Genomic DNA, 20,497 nt, shown 5'->3' on the forward strand with positions numbered 1-20,497 from the left:
CAACCTTACAAATACGATAACGAAAACGGATACGTCATACATTTGTGAAACGTTTGAGCTGATCCCAATTTCATATTCGTAAAGCGTATTCGTGTTGACGAATATCACCAGTCATATTCGTAACTACAAAACGAGTATAGTTTTTGATCTATTTTGCACATTTTGCTTTTGAATCAGGAATGATTCATGATTATAATATAATTATAGATTTATTGAAAGTAATTTACTAAAGTAATTTACTGAAATGCCAAGTCAATTTTGATAAATAACAGTTTTTAAAGTCTTCACTCACATTGATGTTACGCTAGGCCTAGGCAGCCAAGCACCAAGCAACACGTACCTGCGCTTCGCTCAAATTTACCGCAGTCATATTTTGGATGCGCCTCAATATTTCGTTGCCATGCGAAACAGATTTTTTTATGGCTTACGAAAATGAATACGTGTGCGTGACGTATCCGTTTTCGTTATCGTATTCGTAAGATTGCGAAACCTCCCTAATAAAGGTTTTTATACAGTTATAGTTCATAAATGGTTTTAAAAGCATTTAAAAAAAAAGTAATAGAACGTTGCACAGACTCATATACTCTGGTGTCAGGGAAGGAGAATGTTTAGAGGACAGAACATTGTATATTTGAGAATACCCACCTCTCCAAAATAAAAACCAATTTTATTCTTTTACATTCAAATTCAAATTCAAATTCAAATTCAAATATTCTTTATTCATCCTCTATCATGAAAATATACAACAACAATATATGAGAACATAAAAAAGATGAAAAGGAAACACATAAAAACTCAAAAGAGCTTGATTAGTTGTGTCCCCCTATGTCCCTAACTAGCCTAAAAAACTAAAACATAAATAATAAAAAAGCTAAATCCTGCAACAAGTATAATTTTTTAAATTATTTGTAAAATGATAATAAATGTTCTTTAAACAATGATTTAAATATATATATTGATTTGGTACTTTGTAGTTCGTAATTCAAGTCATTCCACAATTTGGGTCCCACACATGACACAGTAAAACTAGTAGAAGTACGATTACGTTTTCTGAGTCTCATTTTGTCTTTAGATCTTGTATTATAATTATGGTAAGAACCATTTTTAATAAAGAGCGATGAAAAACGCACGTCCTGATTAGTAGTAACATTATACATGAAAAGCCCAATTTGGTACTTATTGATATCCGCAATTTTAAGAAGTTTAAATTTATAGAAACATTCAGTCATTGAATCATTAAACTTTGACCATGTTATAGCTCGTAATGCCCTTTTCTGGAGTTTAAATAACTCATCTAAATAACTTGGAAATGTGCTACACCATATTATGTTGCAATAATTTAATACTGGTTCAATGAGTGATTTGTATATTGTCCAGAGAGCATAGGTTGGTAAAAAATGTCTTACTTTATATAGTATGCCTACATATCGAGATATTTTCCTAGCTGTAACATTGATGTGGTTCTTATATGTGAGAAATTCATCAATATGTACTCCAAGGAATTTAGTCGATTTAACTCTATCTATTCTTTTATTGTTGACATAAATATTTACATTCTCTAAATTACTTGGATTTCGCTGATTGCGGAAAATTATGTAATTAGTTTTTTTAACGTTGATTGATAGTTTATTGCACATGAACCAATCCGAAACATTTTTTAGTTCACCATTAACTAGTTCTATGAGCGTATCCAAGTTTTCGTGAGATGCAGATATGTTTGTGTCGTCAGCAAATAAAACAAAAGATAACGAGTTTGAGCAATTAAATACATCGTTAATGTACAAAATAAAAAGTAGAGGCCCCAGAATTGAACCCTGTGGTACACCGCAATTTATATCCATCAAACACGAACTTGTGTTATCAATAGACGTAAATTGTTTCCTTCCACTAATATAGTTTCTAAACCATTTAAGGGCCGTGCCTCTTATGCCATAGTGTTCCAATTTTTTAAGAAGTATATCATGGTTGATGGTGTCAAACGCTTTTGACAAATCAATAAATATTCCGATGGTATTTTTTTTCTTATCAAGCGCATCGGTTATTCGTTCAACCAGATCTATAACGGCCATAAAAGTAGAACTGTTTTTTCTGAAACCATATTGTGCATTATTAAGGATGTTAAACTTTGTGATATAATTATTTACTCTAATTTGAACAATTTTTTCAAGAATTTTTGAAGCGGTAGGCAGAATAGAGATCGGCCTATAATTACTGACGTCACTTTTATTGCCAGATTTAAAAATTGGAACTACTCTAGCTACTTTCATACTATCAGGGACCATGCCTGTCTCAAGAGAGAGGTTAAAGATATGTACAAGAGGAGATGCCACAGCAGCAATAATATGTTTTAGAATGCGATTACTTAAGTTATCAACACCTTCTGAATTTGAATTTTTGATTTGACTAACTATTTCAATGACCTCTTCTTCATTCGTAGGATTGAAAAATATGGATTGGGATTGACTCTCTTTCATATATTGTTTAAAGTCAGAATTGTTTACATTGAGTATAGATCTGTATTGTGAAATGGGTTAAGGGTTGAAAATGTTCAAAGATGATTTAAAACTAGTTCAGCATTAAACCTTTTCCATTTAAAAATGTTTACATTTCTTCCCATGAAACTCATACTATTTGATTTCACGCTATTTATTATTCTTGGGCAGGCGTAAATGAAAACGAAGAAGGCTCACGATCATTAATGACCGTTTAAAAACACATCAAAACTGCATTCTAATATCTTCTAATTAGGATATATGTCTCTTTGATTAAAATTCATCAACATTGACAAACTTCGCAAATTTATTAATGTGCAAGAATGAGAACGGATGGACTCGACGAAAGCTGAGCTGCATTTATGACGCGCAATTAAAGCTTTTGGAGTCAAATTTATAAGCAAATTGTTTTCTTGCGTGTTTTTTTCAGACACAGGCATATTTTCTATCGTTTATTAATTGTTCAGCTATGGCATACTTGAAATATTTCTGTATTATTTTACATATTAATGATAGTAATTAATTATAAGTTCGTTAATTTAATTAAACAAATGATTCTTGATATGACTTGGGCACCAGTATTGATATGTTGTGATGCCAAATTGATTATAATATACAATACATTTTTTTTAGAAATTTGTTTAAAATGAACACGATGTCCTACAAAAAAGGTTTAGTTAAGAGCATTCAAAATAAACTTTTAAAAAAAAGTCTATCAAGATATGATTGATACAAGTATTATTTTATTCTATATTTATCGGCCTACCATGAACTTATAAATTTAAGCTAGAGATAGAGAAAGTGTTGAATTTGAGGGCATTTTTAGTTAGAAATAAAATTAATGTAACTTTGTTTTGAAGATGATCAGATCTTTGGCACTTGTGATTAGTCTACTACTTGTGTTATACAAATGTTCATGTTTTATCTGTTAGGAACCATGACTTCAAAGGTTGTACATTTAATAACTGGCCTTACCACGTTTAAACACCGGTTCTCGTCAGATCATCAAAGTTAAGCACTGTGGGCTCAGTTAGAGTTTGGATGAGAAACCATCTGGGAATACCGGGTGCTGTATATGGAGCTGGGGTCCCATTAGGCATTTGAAATCAGCACTGCTGTCAGACTCTCATGGCAGTATCTAGTATCTGCCTCAGACGTATTGGCTTATGCCTCTCCTCTGGTTAAGGTGGGCACTGGACGAGAGAAGCCCTTGGTCAATGTTGGGACCAGCCAGGTGCTTTAATCAGTCCTAGCTTTAGTCAGCATTCAGATTAATGTAAGACTAATTGACGTTTGTCATTTACGACAGAACTCGGCCAAAAAAAAAAAATGTAATAATTCTAAATATTATTTTTATTTGAATTTTAGAAACGCCATCATCGCCTAGAAACGTCATCGCTAAAGTACACCAGACGACATCAGTGGTAACTTTGTCATGGTCACCACCACTCAATCATGGTGGCCGAAACGATACATTTTACAATATTGATTGCGACCGATGCCCATCTGATGTCCGATTTTCACCAACTGATCGTAACTTGAATGTATTGCAGGTCAATGTCAGTCGTCTGGCTTCATACACAACATACATTTTTAATGTGTATGCACGGAATGGCGTATCTAATCAGGCGTCGGTTGTTAGATTTGAGACTGTTAATGCTACTACATTTTCCTCTGGTAAGTCCTTTTTACTATTTGAAACACAATATTTCTATTATATAATTTTTTTAATGAATACCGTAGTATTTCAATTTCAGGTATTGTAAGCTGCATGAAGGTGGGCAGGAATTTAATTCAAAGTAACATTTATTTATCTATGTGGGAAACCCAAATTCAAACCAGTCTAAAGCTTATTTTTTAGCCTTTACCAAGAATAATTTCAACATAGCACCTACAAAACTCTGAATACATTGAAGCACTTTTTGGTTTTTTACCATGCATGGACTCGTAACTTTTTTGCACTCAGTCTTTAGACTTCTGTAGCTAATTCCTAATCCTAGGTTAGGTTAATGAAAAGGAAAAAAACCAATATAAATATATTTTAATAAAAAAAAAACAAAAATGTGTTCTTCCACTGGGCCATATAATGTAAAATAGAAATGTATATGAATAAAGTTAAAGTTAAGCACTGTCAATAGTTGGTTTGACTCTTGTTTAGTTTTAGTTTTAGTTAAAATTATTAATAATAAATTACCATATAATTGAAATACATACTATGAAATAATGGGTCTTGTTGAACATTAAACAAAGCAAAGTATAGATTTCAAGAATACTGTGAAAAATAGCAATTGTAGCTATTTCTTAATTAGTATTGCTCGACATACATTCCTAATTGATTAATTGATTGGTTGATTAATAATAACGAAAGTATTTCAAAGGGCACGGAACAGCTGAATAAAACCGGTCTTGGGTCTTAAAACGGGATCATGTTAATGCTAATCTCGTCTTCCAAACACGACAAATCGCCGTGGGATATCAAACCACTGTAATCAACAAATGGGTTTTGTACTTTCTCGTACTGCACTATATTTTAAATACTAACTAGGTTAATCAAAATTAAGTCTTTGTAAAAACAAAGTAAATCAGATTGAAATGTAGCATAGTTTTGTTATATATCGCTAATTTGCATGCCATTGACAATACTGTGAGTGACTGTACTTTGAAGTCAGTACAGTGTTATATACACATATGTTACTTCAGTACAACATGCATGTAACATAATAGATGTATTATTACTATACATCAAAAGATATTTAACAAATCATTAAATATGCCTAATGTGGCATTTTGAGATAAATTGTTATGATAAAAATGTGTGCCTTACATTCCATTGCAGAGGTAAAAATCACTCATAACTTATTATGGCACATGGAGTAAGTTTTTCTATATGTCAAAAATACAGTCCAGTCATTTCAAGTTTTTGAAGTGAAGATTGGTAAAGAATGATCTCTAAGATTTTGCAGATGCAATGCATGGATGTATGTGCAATGCAACTATAATTTGATCAATCACAATAAACGACAATTTGGAAGATCTGTCATTTGTGTTTGATGAAATCAATTTTTTGTGAGTACGCCCTATTTTGCGTCCTAGTGGGAACAAAGCTTCAGAACTGAGCCATTAATAATTAATTAACATAGCAGTTATCATGCTTGCCTTCCAATCCAAAGATCCATGGTTCAATTCTGAAAAGACTTGGTTTATAGCATGATATATAGATTATTCATCCTGTTGAATATGTGTGAAATAAAATGGCAAAAAAAAAGCGCCAAACATTAAAATGACTAACATGTACAACTTGAAAATCTGTCAGATTTACATAGGATTATTATGAACTATCTACTTGTTTACACATTGGTGACCATTATTGTGATGGATTGTCCATATCACATTCTGTTTTTTTTCTAAACTTGAAATACTGATCATGTTTCTAATGAACCATAAATCTTTAGGATAAAATTAAAAGAAGTATTTAAGCTATCATTAATTCATCATATTGTTTGCGATTATCTTTTTGAAATCTCCTAAAGCTGGAGGACTTTTGATAAATCACAATAACACAGTAACAAACACCTATTACATCAAAGACGAAGCTATTACATGCATGCCCCATGGAATTGATAACATTGGAGAATCCCTCAAGTGGCTGTCTTTGAGTACACAATGTTGTGATGCCTGAATAATCAAAGTAGTCCTCACGTAACGGTTACGTGGCACATGGACAGGTGTTCACGACTAACTGTTTGTGGATTATGCGTTTCTGACCCCAAGGGCGTACTGTCAGAAACTTGTGTTATCGCGTAATGATTATGTGCTGGAATGATGCATTGCTGTAGAGCCTTTAACGTTGGATTAGTACACCCGTGGCAATTGGCCGTACCAGTGCACATTTATGAATGAAATTGTATCCTGTAGTTGACAAGGGAATTTCCTATTTCGACTATGCTGAACAGTATCATAGTTTATCTGTGACCCAAATTATAATATTTTTAGTCAAATCCAATCAATACTTTGGTGGATAATTATGTTATAAAATGGCAAAACAAATTATTACAATAGCAAATATAAATAAAATAGGAGATTAGGATCTAATCAATATTAAGTGATTTGAAGGATATTTATGCAGGGTTGTTGGGGTTTGTATGAAGTTTGGACAAGGTTTGTGCAGTTTGTGCAGTTTAACAATACCCTTTCAACTGATTTAATACAATATCTTTGATTTATAATTTTGCTATACCATTTGACATTACATTAAAACCCCTTTTAAGGGACACCTTTGCAACACATATGGCTCTTTGTTCATTTCACAGACAACTTCCCACTTAATAGGGATGTCCACTGAATATGGGTTTCCCAAAAGAGCACAGGACTATCATATTGCAGTACTTCACTTTTCTAGTAATCGGTTTTAATATTTGTACTAGTCCTGTTAAATATAAAATAAGTTAATATATATTGGTTATTATTATTATTAGCCCAGAAAAAAAAAAGCATAGTAAGTTTATGAATCAAAAGTTAAATTAGGATATCCTAGACCTACATTGCATCTTAGTCAATTTACAACACAGTTTATTCTACAGTACCTCAATACAATGCAAATGTTTTTCAATTTAAAATAAATCCTTGAAAGTGACAGTTCAATGAAGATGTACCATGAACTATCTGACCGATTACAAATGAAAACGTTCAAAATATATGCATGGCAATTTACTACTATTATTATTATTCCATCTGAAAATAACACATTTGATTATTTGCGATGGATCTATCAACAGTTTTGACAGTTGTCTAATGTCTGAATAAGCTCTACATTATCTTACTTTTAAAATGATTATATACTAGTATGTCTTTATTTATAGGCTTAACGCTTCGTTTTTGGGACATTAAACATTTGAGATACAGATCAGGTAAAATGTGCACTGCATGTATAAATGCATCTCGACTCTGCACATCTTGAGATTTCTAACATCTTGAATAAATTTATTGTTAGACTTGAGTCATTGATAAATGTATCTAACAATGTTTGGTTTTTTTTTTTCAGAATACTATACTATTAATAATTTTTATGCTGTGATCTTAATTTAGATTTTGTTTTAACTTGAAAAAATTAGGATACATACAGAGGGCAGTATAATCTAAATTAACTGAACATTATTTTTTAAATGTATAAATGAATTTTATGTAATTACATCTACTAATGATATTTTGCTTATGCTATTTGGAATCACTTTATCTTCAGCAATAAAGTATATTAAAAAGTCCTCAATTCAAAATTTAACTCTTGACAAAAAAACAAATACAGTATTGAATTTGAGAATGCACCTGGGATGTCTTGTAGCTGCCAAAGTAGGCCTATTTGTGACAGAGATGGTGAATAGTAGACCACTCAATGAAGACTTAAACTATGATTGTGTACATGATAATGATGAGAAAGAACAGCAACTTACAATTAACAAAAATGTGGACAGAGCTGATAAATGATAGACCACTGAAGGAAGACCACAGTGTCCTGAATTGTGATAGCTGGCATTGGCACTTGATAGAAAGAAGGAAGATTGTAGAAAGAAATAGGGCCTGTTTGTAGGGGTTGAAAATACCAGCTTATTCCCGATTTCCGTTCGCGTGGCCCAATTAACTTTTGCCTCAGGCTACAAAAAATTCGAGGAAAAATGTTCACCAAATTTGCAGGTTATTTCAGCGATAATCCAATTATACTCGGCCTTCGGGGATAATAAATCTCCCGATAGAGGCTTAGTGTCAAATTTTGACCTTTTGATTTGTAAACATCCGGCCGGTCGGTCAGAGTGCATGCATCGCGTCGGTGGTGCGTGTCCGGCTTTCTTGTTATTAGCGTCGTCTCTTCTCTCGCATGTTTAGTTGTTGTGTGTGTGGATAGACAATCTAGAGAAGATCAGAATTCTGTTTTTATTTTAATTTGTATTGCTTTACCTGACATCGCCTTTACCTTTAATTCTGTCGTTTTATTAATACCGGGACCAATACCGAGGCTTCCACCAGTGCTTTAATAAGCATTTCGGGGAACGCCAAGGTTCAAGAACGTCTTGACGGCACAAAAAGAAACAATGCTGTATACGGGCAAATCAAGGCCCAGTTGAACGAGATAGGGTTTGCGTATGATGTAACGCAAATCAAGAACAAATGCAAACACCTCAAAAGGCTGTATACTGAGGCGAAGGACGAGCAAGGCAAATCAGGACATGGTACAACAGAATGGCCATATTTTGAAGAAATGGACGCCGTGTTCGGCGATCGACCAGCTACAAAGCAGGTACATATTGCTCAATATTGCTCAATATAGGCCTGGCCCTAGCCCTCCACATGGACATCTAGGTAGGTCTAATCATATATATATATATATATAATTAATTTGTTTCAAAATAAAACGTACAAAAAGTAGCCATATTTCAAACTGATTTCTGTTCTTTCTTGTAGACCGCTTAGTAGGCCTAGCTGGTCGGTGGTGTTTCGTGTAACATTGGGCTCAAATTCTTCGTCAAGGAGTAAAACAATGGTCGTCAGGAGAAGGCATATTTCGGCAGGATTATCGGCGTTAAGAGGCATAAGGTTTGTCGCAAGGATAAGTAGTGTAAAAGGTAGCAAGTAATTGTTATTGTAAAGAAAGATCGCGAGTAAAAAATATACAACACGAAACTAGCGCGCGAAAATGGGGTCGTAGGTTGTAAAGACAACTGACCTTAAAACGTAGTTTCCGGTTTGTGATTCGTCGATTAAGCATTTAAGCGGTTAAATATTTCAAGTACGAACAACGCTCAATTTATAACCCGAGGCATGGGTGAAATTAAGCGCTTATTTTAACCACCGTACGAACACGACCATAGAGTAGATTTACCCATACAGTATTTAGCAGCAGTCTTACGGAGCCTCAACAAATGAATGAACCTATATGAATACTTTATATAAAATTGAAAGAAGGCAGTAGAAACAGTATCCAACAAATAAAATGTCACCAGTAGAAGACTACAACATCATTGGTTATAAAGATATGTTGGCAAGAATGCTTGCTAGAAGGAAAAAGAAGATTATAGAAAATGTATCTAATTATTGGAGTGGAGCTGTACAGTAGTTGGTATTTATCAAATGCTTGCCTTCTTCCAATCCCAAGTTCTACGGTTAAATCCTGAACTTGTGACAACTCTTTCAAATGAGATTTTATAATTATAAATGATAAAATAGTTTGTTAATCATGTAATTGGCAAGTTGCTTGCTGTTAGTGTTAGATGCGTGTGAAGTAGACCAGAAATATAAGAAGATAACATCCTCCTAAATTTACCAATTTTTATATATTTGTTTTTCATGTGAAGTGTGTGTAAACGCATTTTTTTAAAGGAGTAGTTACACATTGCTTTCATTATTCATTTGCGAACAGCTTGTGACACTTTTTATTTACCATGACATAATCTTAAATGAACAGTTACACATATTTGCTGTCTGTCGTATTTCATTTACAAACTATATGGAGTTCTCTATTACAAACTATGACATCTTATTAAAGGGACATGCATGTATTCGATCCTTGATTTAACATACAAAAAGAATAAAACTAAAATTTACAACATTTTTATATTATTAAGCGTTCATTCAAACTGATTAATTAGCAATATTCTGGACAAAGTCTCCCGACATTGAAAGGCTTAATTGTACCTTACATTGAGTGGTCTATTTTTAGATTTTCGATTGTTGTTTTTTTTCAATTGGTAAACAAAAAATGTTACTGTGTTCACACACTAGAGTTAAGCATGTATAAAACAGAGTTAAGCTGAGCACAATCGTATTAGAGTTACATCAAATGTACTGTAAATGTGTGAGTGACTTTGCCAAATCTTTGACTCTAATATAGGTTTCACTTCAGTAGTCCTACTGTAGTACATTTTAATTAATCTTATAAGACAAAAAACACCGAAAAAGTTTTAAATATTGATCGATTTTTTTCAAACAACATACAGTACTCTTTAAACCTCTCCAGAGGTCATGATGATGTGAAATGCCAACATCTGCAACATCTTCATCAAAATCTATAAATTGGCATACTTGGTATACTTAAAACATTAAAAAAAAAAATAATTTAATCAAAATTAACTATGAAAAGAGAATAAGAAATTGAGCAAAGACCTCCAGGCTAGTATAACCTTTAAAAGTGAAATATCTAACCCCTGAGTTGATTAAATACCATCTGAATGATGAAATTGCTAATAGTACCTACTTCAATGGACCACCTTTCAACAGATATCCTTTCTATAGGTGTTAAAAAGTAGTTTACATCTGGGTATATTTACCACAGAGGTGAAGTCTGTAGACCTGCCTAATTGGCCATAACCTTCAATATTTACTTGTTAACCACAATTATAATGTGATAGACAGGTCTGAGCAGCAACTCCAAATAGGCTTGAAAAAGTAGAGTACTGTATTAAAAGGGGTCTCCATCAATGGTTGCTATGCTTTGAACTTGGGATTGAGTAGAAGACATTGCCAGAGTAGGCCTAGAAAGAAATATGAAAAAAAAACAGTTAAAGCCCCATTCCCTACGTTTTTTAGATCTAATTTAAGATCACAAACTATATTTAATGTAAAAATAATACTATATGGTCCTATTGCGATAACTTTTTTCGTCTTTAAACGGTTAAAAATGTGAAAAATAAATCGATTTTAATAATTATAGCGGCCCGCTATAAATCCCAAAATGCATTGCGCGCGGATTGATATTTTTGTTTTTCACCTGTAATTCGCCCACTTTTCGATCGATCGTGAAGCCAAAACAAATGGAAGACTCCTAACTTTTCAGCGAAAATACCGGGTGTTCCCCAATTTGTATCAACGGAGTCTGGCAAAAATAGAAAGACAATTAATGCAGCAACTATACAACGTCAGCCTAGGTATATAGCTAGCGTACGATGTTCGTACGTTACCGATGTTTACCAGCTAGGCCTACAAAACTAAGCCTAGCTAGGCTAGGCCTGAGACCGTCCACGAGAGGTCGATCGCCGCGAGCTACTTAGGTAGTGCATTGTTTCTCACTTTTTATCATAATTTACCATAAAACGTACATTTAAGACAAGGAATGACATGGTTTAATGTTTTTAAAGTGATATATATGTATTATTTTCCAAAAAACGTCCAAAATTGCAGGGAAGGGGTCTTTAATAGAAATATAATAAATCAAATGTTCCATCATTTCATTAATCAGGAATCTAAACTGTAAATGAGTAGTTAACAGGGAAGTTTCTTAACCTTTGACCCTTTAAAAACAAAACTGAAAACTCCTTGGAGAGAGAAATATAAAAGTCAACTTAATCGATTGTATTTGATAAACGTACCATTAAATTGAAAATAGAAAGTAAGTTGTTCACAAAAGATTGATCTACATGGTATACTTCTAATTAAAGATATACTATATTTGACAGCCTAATCATAGCATTTACTAAAAATATAGATTACATAGCCAGTATTTCTTAAAGAACCAACTTACATGATTCGTGATATATACTAAATAAAATCGATTGAAAGTTAAATTCAGAAAACTGGGTTACGTTATGCCATTTCCTCCAGGGTTACTATTTTTTGTCAATTCGTATAAATTGTAAAAAATTATTTATAAGAAAAAGTCATCAATCGAAATGTAAAAAATGTCGGATAAAAATAATATAGGTTTTAAAATGTGTTCGTCATGAACTATATCCACGTACAGACATATTATCTAAGCCAATATTTGCCCATTAACGGTTAAGACTGAAGGCTTATGTAACCTGACCACTTGATGTCCATATTTATCGTCATTCGAGGGTAACTTTTCATTCATGGCACACTCATTCCTGCTGGAAATTGTTACATCGAACCCTGTCCTTCATATTAGTCATACTAAAGAAAGATACTTTGCTACTTAACCGCCTTTGTTTCAAAGAGCGTGCTGCATACTCTAGGCACAAATAAGAGAGTTGTTAATTTGTGCATGTGTACCCCTGTGACCTACACACAATCTAGACTACATTCTACCTGCCTAGCTGTCAATCTGCTATAATTACCATTTGTTCGATGCATTCTTGATGATGAGGAAGTTTTTAAAATATTGTGTTATTTGTAAATTAGTTGTCAATGTTAATGTTATGGTAAAACTATAATGAAAAAGGTTGTGATTCCTTCTTTTAATATTTATCTGATTGCTTCCAAGAACATTTTCTTGAATATGAAAAAGAAAACCCATTTTTATGATTGTATGTGCACCACATGACGGAGCATGCATATGACAATAAATATTTTGCATATGATTACAAATGTGCATGAATAATGCATGAGATTCATTTGCATATTGAATAACTTTATTTAATTGCAAGCTATTAGTTTTGGGGTGAAAACAAATTGGAGGAAACAGGATTTTTTTTTGCCTTCTTGAGCATTATAATATTAATAAACAAATCATTTTTTTAAGTATAACTATGTATGATCATTTTAAATAAATATTAACATTTATTTTTTTTATTTAAATTGGAATTATTATAAAAGGTTTTTTAAATACTTATTTCCAGTAGTAATATTGTATGCAAGCTGTATGTGAATAAAATACATTTATAGTATGTTCTTATTACATTTTGTCAGTAAAATCATGTCAGGTTTACACACTTAAATGTGTTTACTTCTCTGCTAATACTTTAGTTGTACGTCAATCATTGAAACATATATTGCAAAATGCTGTGCGTTCTGAATGCTAATATAAGAACCCGCTTCTTACATTCACTTCAATCACATCGCAGCAAATTTACCCAATTCATTCTCACAGATCATTTCATTGTGATTCCTATGTCGTTTTGCCGATGATAATGCTATCTGGAACCCATTTATTTGATCGTCTAAGTGTTTATTAAGTAGACGTCAGCTCGCCGTGGTCTTTATCATTCTGTCGTGATTATATCATCTTTAATTCAACTGCTGTAACTCGTTTGTGAATATAGAATTATAAAGAAGAGCTATTTATTTAAAGTGTTTTTATACATCAAGTGAGAATAACAAAATTTTCATTAGACTAAAACAGGTATCTATTTTATTGTAGATTAACACAATAAATATTGTGTTTAATGTTTTTAATTTAATAGCATGTAAGTTTTACTATGACATAATGATTTCTGATGAATATGTTTTCTTATAAGTTGTACATATTAAAGTTGAGTGGCCGAGCAGTGAAAGCATGGGAACCGCAAACCATATACTGTAGTAGCAATACAATCCCTTGAGAATAGTATGATTGAAAATGTTCATCTGGTTTGTAGATATAAGTTATTTTGGAAATATTCTTTTTTTCAAACCAACAATTAGTAAACTAACCTTCTTGACAGTTTCGCTGTCCTGATCGGACAGCTTCTTCAGAAATAATGACGATCTATCATCAAACAGATTGACCTCTAGAGGGCCTATTCTGTTTAATGACAGGGTCATACACGTGACTGAGTTGGTGGGCGCCCTCGTCTCTGTTGATTGATTTGGTTTCCTCGTCGGCGGATCCAAATGGCTTCCCTGATGCTTCTCTTGAGAATAGTTCTGGTGGTAGAACAAATCTTCTCGGAAAAGGAGGTTCAGTTTACACATCTGGCTTCTGTGCACCCAGTCCATCTTTCGAAACAGAAAGGTATACCCCAGTGAACTGGTCTATCTTATATTCACTGCACTGTGGCTGCCTTATATGTCCGCCGCTGGGGGCTTAATCCGAAGTGTCTCAACTGAGGATTAATATCAAACAATAAACTATATTTATTATATTCTATTCTTAAACTAGCACTTAAAATACGTTGATGTGTGACACAAACTCTTCTATAATTCTAGAGAATAATTAAGACAAAAATTTAATTTTTCATCATCATCATTGTTTTGATAAACAATGTAAAATTAAGCGTTCGAATTGGAAAACAGACAGGAAAATTGTTTACTACTACACTAGGAGTACCACAAGGTGACTGTATGTCTCCGATACTGTTCACACTATACCTAGCAAAGGCACTCGAATCAGCAAACACAACACCACTACCCCTACAACAGCTTAATATCCAGATGCAGTATGCAGATGACATTTCATTTATTAGCGACTCAAAAGAACACATAACTAAAATAAAGAAAAATGTAACAGAGAAATTAGCAGAATTCAATCTAAAGATAAACGAAAGTAAAACAGAAGAATACCTAATAGGAAGAAACACCGATAGTAAATGGGAAGAATGCAAATACCTCGGTAGTAACTTGGACACAGAAAAAGACATTAAAAGAAGAAAATCACTAGCAGCTATGGCATATAACAAGCTGAAGTCGTCGCTAGAACACAAAACGATGTCTATAGACGTGAAATCCCGTTTGTTTGACGCATACATAGCAAGTATTTTCTTATATAACAGTGAACTCTGGGTACTAAACAAAAAATTACAAGAGAGTATAGATATATATCACAGGAAAATGTTGCGAAAGATGATAGATATTAAATTAACAGATAGAGTGTGTAACACGAAAATATACAAGATAACAAAACAAGAAGAATGGAGTAAAAGAATTAAACGAAGGAGACTAAAATGGTATGGACACATAATTAGATTACCGGATGATACCCCAATCAAACAAACAATGAAGGAAACTAACAGGAAAGTAAAACGACCCGTAGGAAGACTAAGAAATAACTGGATGAATCAAATAAAGAAAGACTTACAAGGACTAGTAGACACTAACACAATAACAAACCATCCTGCCATAAACAGACAAAAATGGAAACAAATTGTGGAAAGCGTAATGTCGGAAGACGGAAAACGAAAACGTTAGCAACAACAACAACATCATCATCATCTATACTGTGCAGAACTCATTTGAGTATAGTGACATAGGTTGGTCACATGTCTATACTGTAATAATAATGGTTGTTTATTGGATATATATTGGCATACCCCAAAAATTAAATAACATTATAATAAAAAAAAAGGATATAAATAATCATTAGTAAGAGTTCTGAAGAAAAAAAACGGTGAAAACATTTGTCTAGCTGTAACACCTGTTTATAGTTACTATAGTAACCAGTCTCCACCAACATCATTATTATCCTCATGTAACTTATTTTAATTGTAGTATGCATGGATATTATTCCTGGGGGCGTACATCCAGTTGCTACACACCAGGAATACTGGCTAACCTTAGCGTCGTCTTAGAAATGCAGTTAGAAGACATAGTGGCAACTGTTTTTAATTAGTACTCTATATAGACATTTGCATAGAAGTTTCTTCAACTTTATTTTCCTGCAGTTTCTTAATTCTTCTTAACTGTACATAATTGAATTACAACCTTTTAAATAACAACATCAGTTGAATAAATGTACTTGATTTAATAATGAGCATTCTGAACACTGCCCTCTGCAAGTTATTCATTGTATTAAATACTAGTAGACCACGGAGGTATAATACCTTCATGGGTAGGCCTACTAGACTATAGTAGATTAATTTCATGCATGATGAATGAATTTCTTAACTTGGTTGAAACATTTTTTTTATGCTCTGTTTAACCATGAAACTATTTTTGTTTGATTTTTATCAAATATTCTTGGTAGTGTTTGATGAAACAGAACAGCAAAAGTTTTTTTTTTTCAAATTGTAACTTGGCAACACATAATTTTTTACATTCAGTTACAATTATGCATGTGTAACTCTAAATTAACTTCAAATCTCTAAATTATGTAGTTTGTAAAAATATTTAGGAGAATTTTACCCATTATTTGAACTTTTTTCTCTTAGTATGTCAAATGTATTCAAATGGAACATTTAAGTCTTTGTTGCTATGGCAATAGGAAATTAATCACAGTAAACTAGTTGTGAGTGGCTTATAATGGCCTCTTTAAATTGAACGTAAGTTTTGTACAATTTCAAATATATACGATAATGAGTAATATGACGAAAATAATAGTTCATATCATAATTAAATCATAGAGATATAATTCATTATTTGATGTTTTATGATGAAAATGAATTTTAGAACCAAAACATATCAGTTGCAAAGATTTTAATCTGGTGATACAAATTAGAGATGATCTGTTTGTTCTAATTATGTCTTACATTGTCAGAATCACTCAAAGGACGTCGAGTCGGCGACTCAAATCTAGAATTAGTGTGAATATCTATAGAAGTTCTGACAATTTAACTCAGATTGGAATGTCAGTCTACCATATTTAGAGTCAGTTTTCTTTATGAATAAAAATATAACAAGAATACAAAATTGTTATACAGTATAAAGAAAAAACTGGATTTGGTTATAATCGCAGTTGGTTTCATGACAATTTGTCTGGTATAGCATTTAGCTGTCACAGTTTATATTTTTAAAAGTCCATGTTCAAATCCTCTGTCACTTCTATGATTACATAAAACTGGCAAGTAAAATGTGGTGATAACTCAAAATGATCTAAAAAATCTTATGAATAAAGAATATATAATATATATTATATGGCTGTGGCTTGGTGGTTATGATGCTTGGCTACCAATCTAAGGGTCCTGGGTTCAAGTCCTGTCATATGTCAGGGTTTTTTTCTCATGACAATTTACAACTCCACTCCCAAAGACTTAATAATAAGTCTTTGTTTATGTAGAGCATCTTGTGTATATGTTTGTCTTGTGAAATTATTAAATAGTTTATCCATCCTGTAATTGGCGGGTTACTCGCTGTTGGATGAGTATGAAATAAAATAAAAATAAAATATAAATATGCATCAGAAAAATATATCATAAGAGTATTGAATCGACACTTGGTCTTTGGTGTACAAGTCTCAAACCCATCCTCACCAGATCACTAGTATGGAAACATTTTCACATTGACAAAATTTATTTTTCTTTGTATGGGCTAATTAAAATCTTATATCCCTAGCCATCAAGCAAAATTGGTGATATGCCAGGATAGTGATCTAGAGGATTCATTTGTTTGCTACAATTCAGGAGTACTGACATATCATGATAATTATGATATTTGTTTTTATCCCGTTATTGTCTACAACAATTGGTTGAAATTTATGTTAGTGCAAGTTTTCCGTATTTCTATGCTCTATATATAAAAACTTTATCATATTATTTTGGTATTTTTACATTAATTTATCATTTTGTAATAGTTTGAAATAGTCTACTTTTTACAAATTCCAATGCAACAATTTTGCTTTATCTGAACAGCAATTCAGATATCTGTCCATTTATTTTTCTCATTTGTAACAATTCAAATTCATCAAAAGCCATAAAATTCATATTCTCCAGAGGGAGTGACAACTGAAGATGGAAGTGTAAGTTTGTTCCTTGTAATGACCACAATCCCCATTGATTCTGCATTAAGTAGTTAGTGTTATGAATAGAAGAAAATAGAAATATTCAAACTATCCAGACTCCTACTGTCTCACCAAGGAATAACTTTGCATACGACCCAATTTCACTAATAGTTTCAATAAAAACAATTTCCAAACTATATGACATTACTTACACATTTAATGCATGATTTTACGTCGATCATTTGCCTGAAATATTTCTTGTCGAATGTTGCTGTTTTGACATAAATTGAATGGATTTAGAACATTCATGTTATAAAATATCCAAGAGAAAGTGTTTTTTGGGAAAAAAATAATGAATTTACTATTATCACTTATTTTGACCTTCTGTGACAAAAGTAGGATACATTTTAGTAACAAGTCAACATAAGTCTTCGTTTATGTCAAAAATCTCAGATAGCTACATAATTTACAGCTTGCTACTAAATCAATGTACATTAATTTTCACATTTATAATTTTATGGTGTTTTTTTTTAAATTTGTTGATACATTTTATATGTATATACTTTGGTGGTTAATCATGTCACACTTTTTAGATTAGTCAATTTTGAAATGTTAGTCTTTTTTTTATATAAAAATCAAGTTCATAATAAAGGTTAAACCTCTAATTCAGGTCAAGTTTTCTTTTCACTCTAATTAAAATCTAGATTTCACTAATAGATAAAAACATGAAAAGGTTCATCCAATGTAATTAAATACTTAATTTTAAATGTGTTTTTTAATGTACTGAACTAATAAACACTACCCATTCTAATATGTATTCAATGTAAAATAACATATTTATTGGGCCATCGCACCATCCCCATACCTAAATCATGAAAATGCTTTTGGATTCAAAGAGGTTACTCTATTTAAATGTAAATTATTTGCTGTTATTTTATTTATATATATTATACAATGTAACTTAACATTTAATTTTGATTTTGTCACCATCAATACCTAAAACTTTTGAGATGCCTATGGATTCAAAGAAATATAAGATACTTTAACTAACTGAATTCAATGTAAATTATATTTTCTGATTGTAAGGAATAACTTGAATGTTTATATGACATTATGAATGATTTTAAAATGCATCAAAAATATTATGATCATTAAATAGAAGTAATATCCGTTGATGTTATATTAAACGTTTGATGGATTTTTAGCTAAAGTCTTTTTACAGCGATAAATCATTCTATATTTCTTTTTACATTAAAACTTTCTTCGTCTTTAGAATCACATGGTCGACATAACTCAACAAATTCTGAACATGTAGTACGTTTGAGAGTAATGTTCTAATGATGGTGTGGGAATTTTTCTGCAGTTGTGATAATTATTATAGTGCGTTCGTGATTTATACTACAAAGTATATTCGTGCTCTCGGGCAGTGTTTGCCGCATCCCAATTAGTTTCCCAATCCAATCTGTGCTTTGTCCGTAGGGTATTCACGATTCCGTTCTATAATCCATCTGTAATCCTACTAATTCTTTTTTAATCCTATTAGAGAGTTTGTACATTTGAGCTGAGAATAAACTATTTCCGCAATTGTCTGTTTGTCATAAATTCACGAGTTCCACATTAATTATTATACATTACACATTTACACAAACATTATTGTATTAATTATATAAATATTTTAAAATTTTCCTTTATCAGGGCCGTTAGCCACCAGTAAAAATTCCAACCCACTTTTACACAGGGGATTATTCCTTTTATTCTCAAGGCTACGACACTGTTTGCACTTTATTTTTAACCATTTAAACCAATTAAAATAAACAACATTTATTGTGTTATCCAGACTAAAAAAAGGTTCCACATTATATATTCTTTTTGTATTTTACTATTCTTATTTTGTTATAAACTTTCATTCTTGCCTTTTTTTAAAATAAATGATTTTAATTATCATACTACACTGTAAGCTAAATTTTTTTGTTATATGCCATTTTAAATTTTTATAAAATGTTTTATTTTAATATTTTACTTACTTACTTGTTTCCAGAGCTCAGCATTTGCTGGATCCGAGGTCAAGGCTAGGCTAGCCCCTCTTGAAAATAACATCAAATCTTGAATACAGCGCAAATTTTAGAGGGTGGTTGGACCATGCCTGTTTGAGACCTGACTTGAATTGATTAGTTGATCTTGAAGATACTACTGTACATCCTCTGTAATGAATTCTATAGTTAGCATTCCTTAGTTTCCATTTATTTGATTTGCATCATTTAAACTTTTTTTTAATTGCTTTAATTAAAGTTTTATTTTATTAACATTGTAACAAACAAAATTATTTTTTACTTGAAGAATTTTGTAGACAGAATTTAAAATGTATAAAGGAATTACTTTAGAAGAGCTGTAAACTGAACTCTTAAATACAAAACAAAAATATACAAAGAAAATAAAAAAAAAAAAATATGTTACAAAAAAAAGATAAAATTTTAATATGAACTAAATTAACATAAGTGATAATCTATTAAAAACATCAATAGTCATCATATCATTCTCTGAACAATCTCTTTGTTATCAGATATAATGTGTCCTTATCGTTAATTGAACTTTTATCGTAAATTACCGACAATTAGCAGGTAAACTGTGTGGCGCTATCATAAATTAATACAAATCTCAGTAAGTTCAGTCTTCTTTGTTTTCAGCGATTGTTCTTCAAGTCTGTCTACCCCTTCCT

The 20,497-nt window shown here is 31.9% G+C and overlaps 1 protein-coding gene across 2 annotated transcripts in view; it reads left to right on the top strand.

Annotated features, from left to right (window-relative positions):
- Positions 1–20,497, top strand: part of LOC140044872 (ephrin type-B receptor 1-B-like) — a 171,845-nt gene that overhangs the window by 125,489 nt on the left and 25,859 nt on the right. Inside the window, exons 5-6 of one of the 2 annotated variants that reach the window (XM_072089563.1) lie at positions 3,861–4,169; positions 7,352–7,399. In XM_072089563.1, coding sequence (XP_071945664.1) covers positions 3,861–4,169; positions 7,352–7,399 — 357 coding nt within the window. The remainder of the gene's footprint in view (positions 1–3,860; positions 4,170–7,351; positions 7,400–20,497) is intronic. The other variant, XM_072089564.1, reaches the window with a different exon arrangement.

The sequence above is a fragment of the Antedon mediterranea genome, chromosome 3 (assembly GCF_964355755.1).
Source record: "Antedon mediterranea chromosome 3, ecAntMedi1.1, whole genome shotgun sequence".
Lineage (NCBI taxonomy): Eukaryota > Metazoa > Echinodermata > Crinoidea > Comatulida > Antedonidae > Antedon > Antedon mediterranea.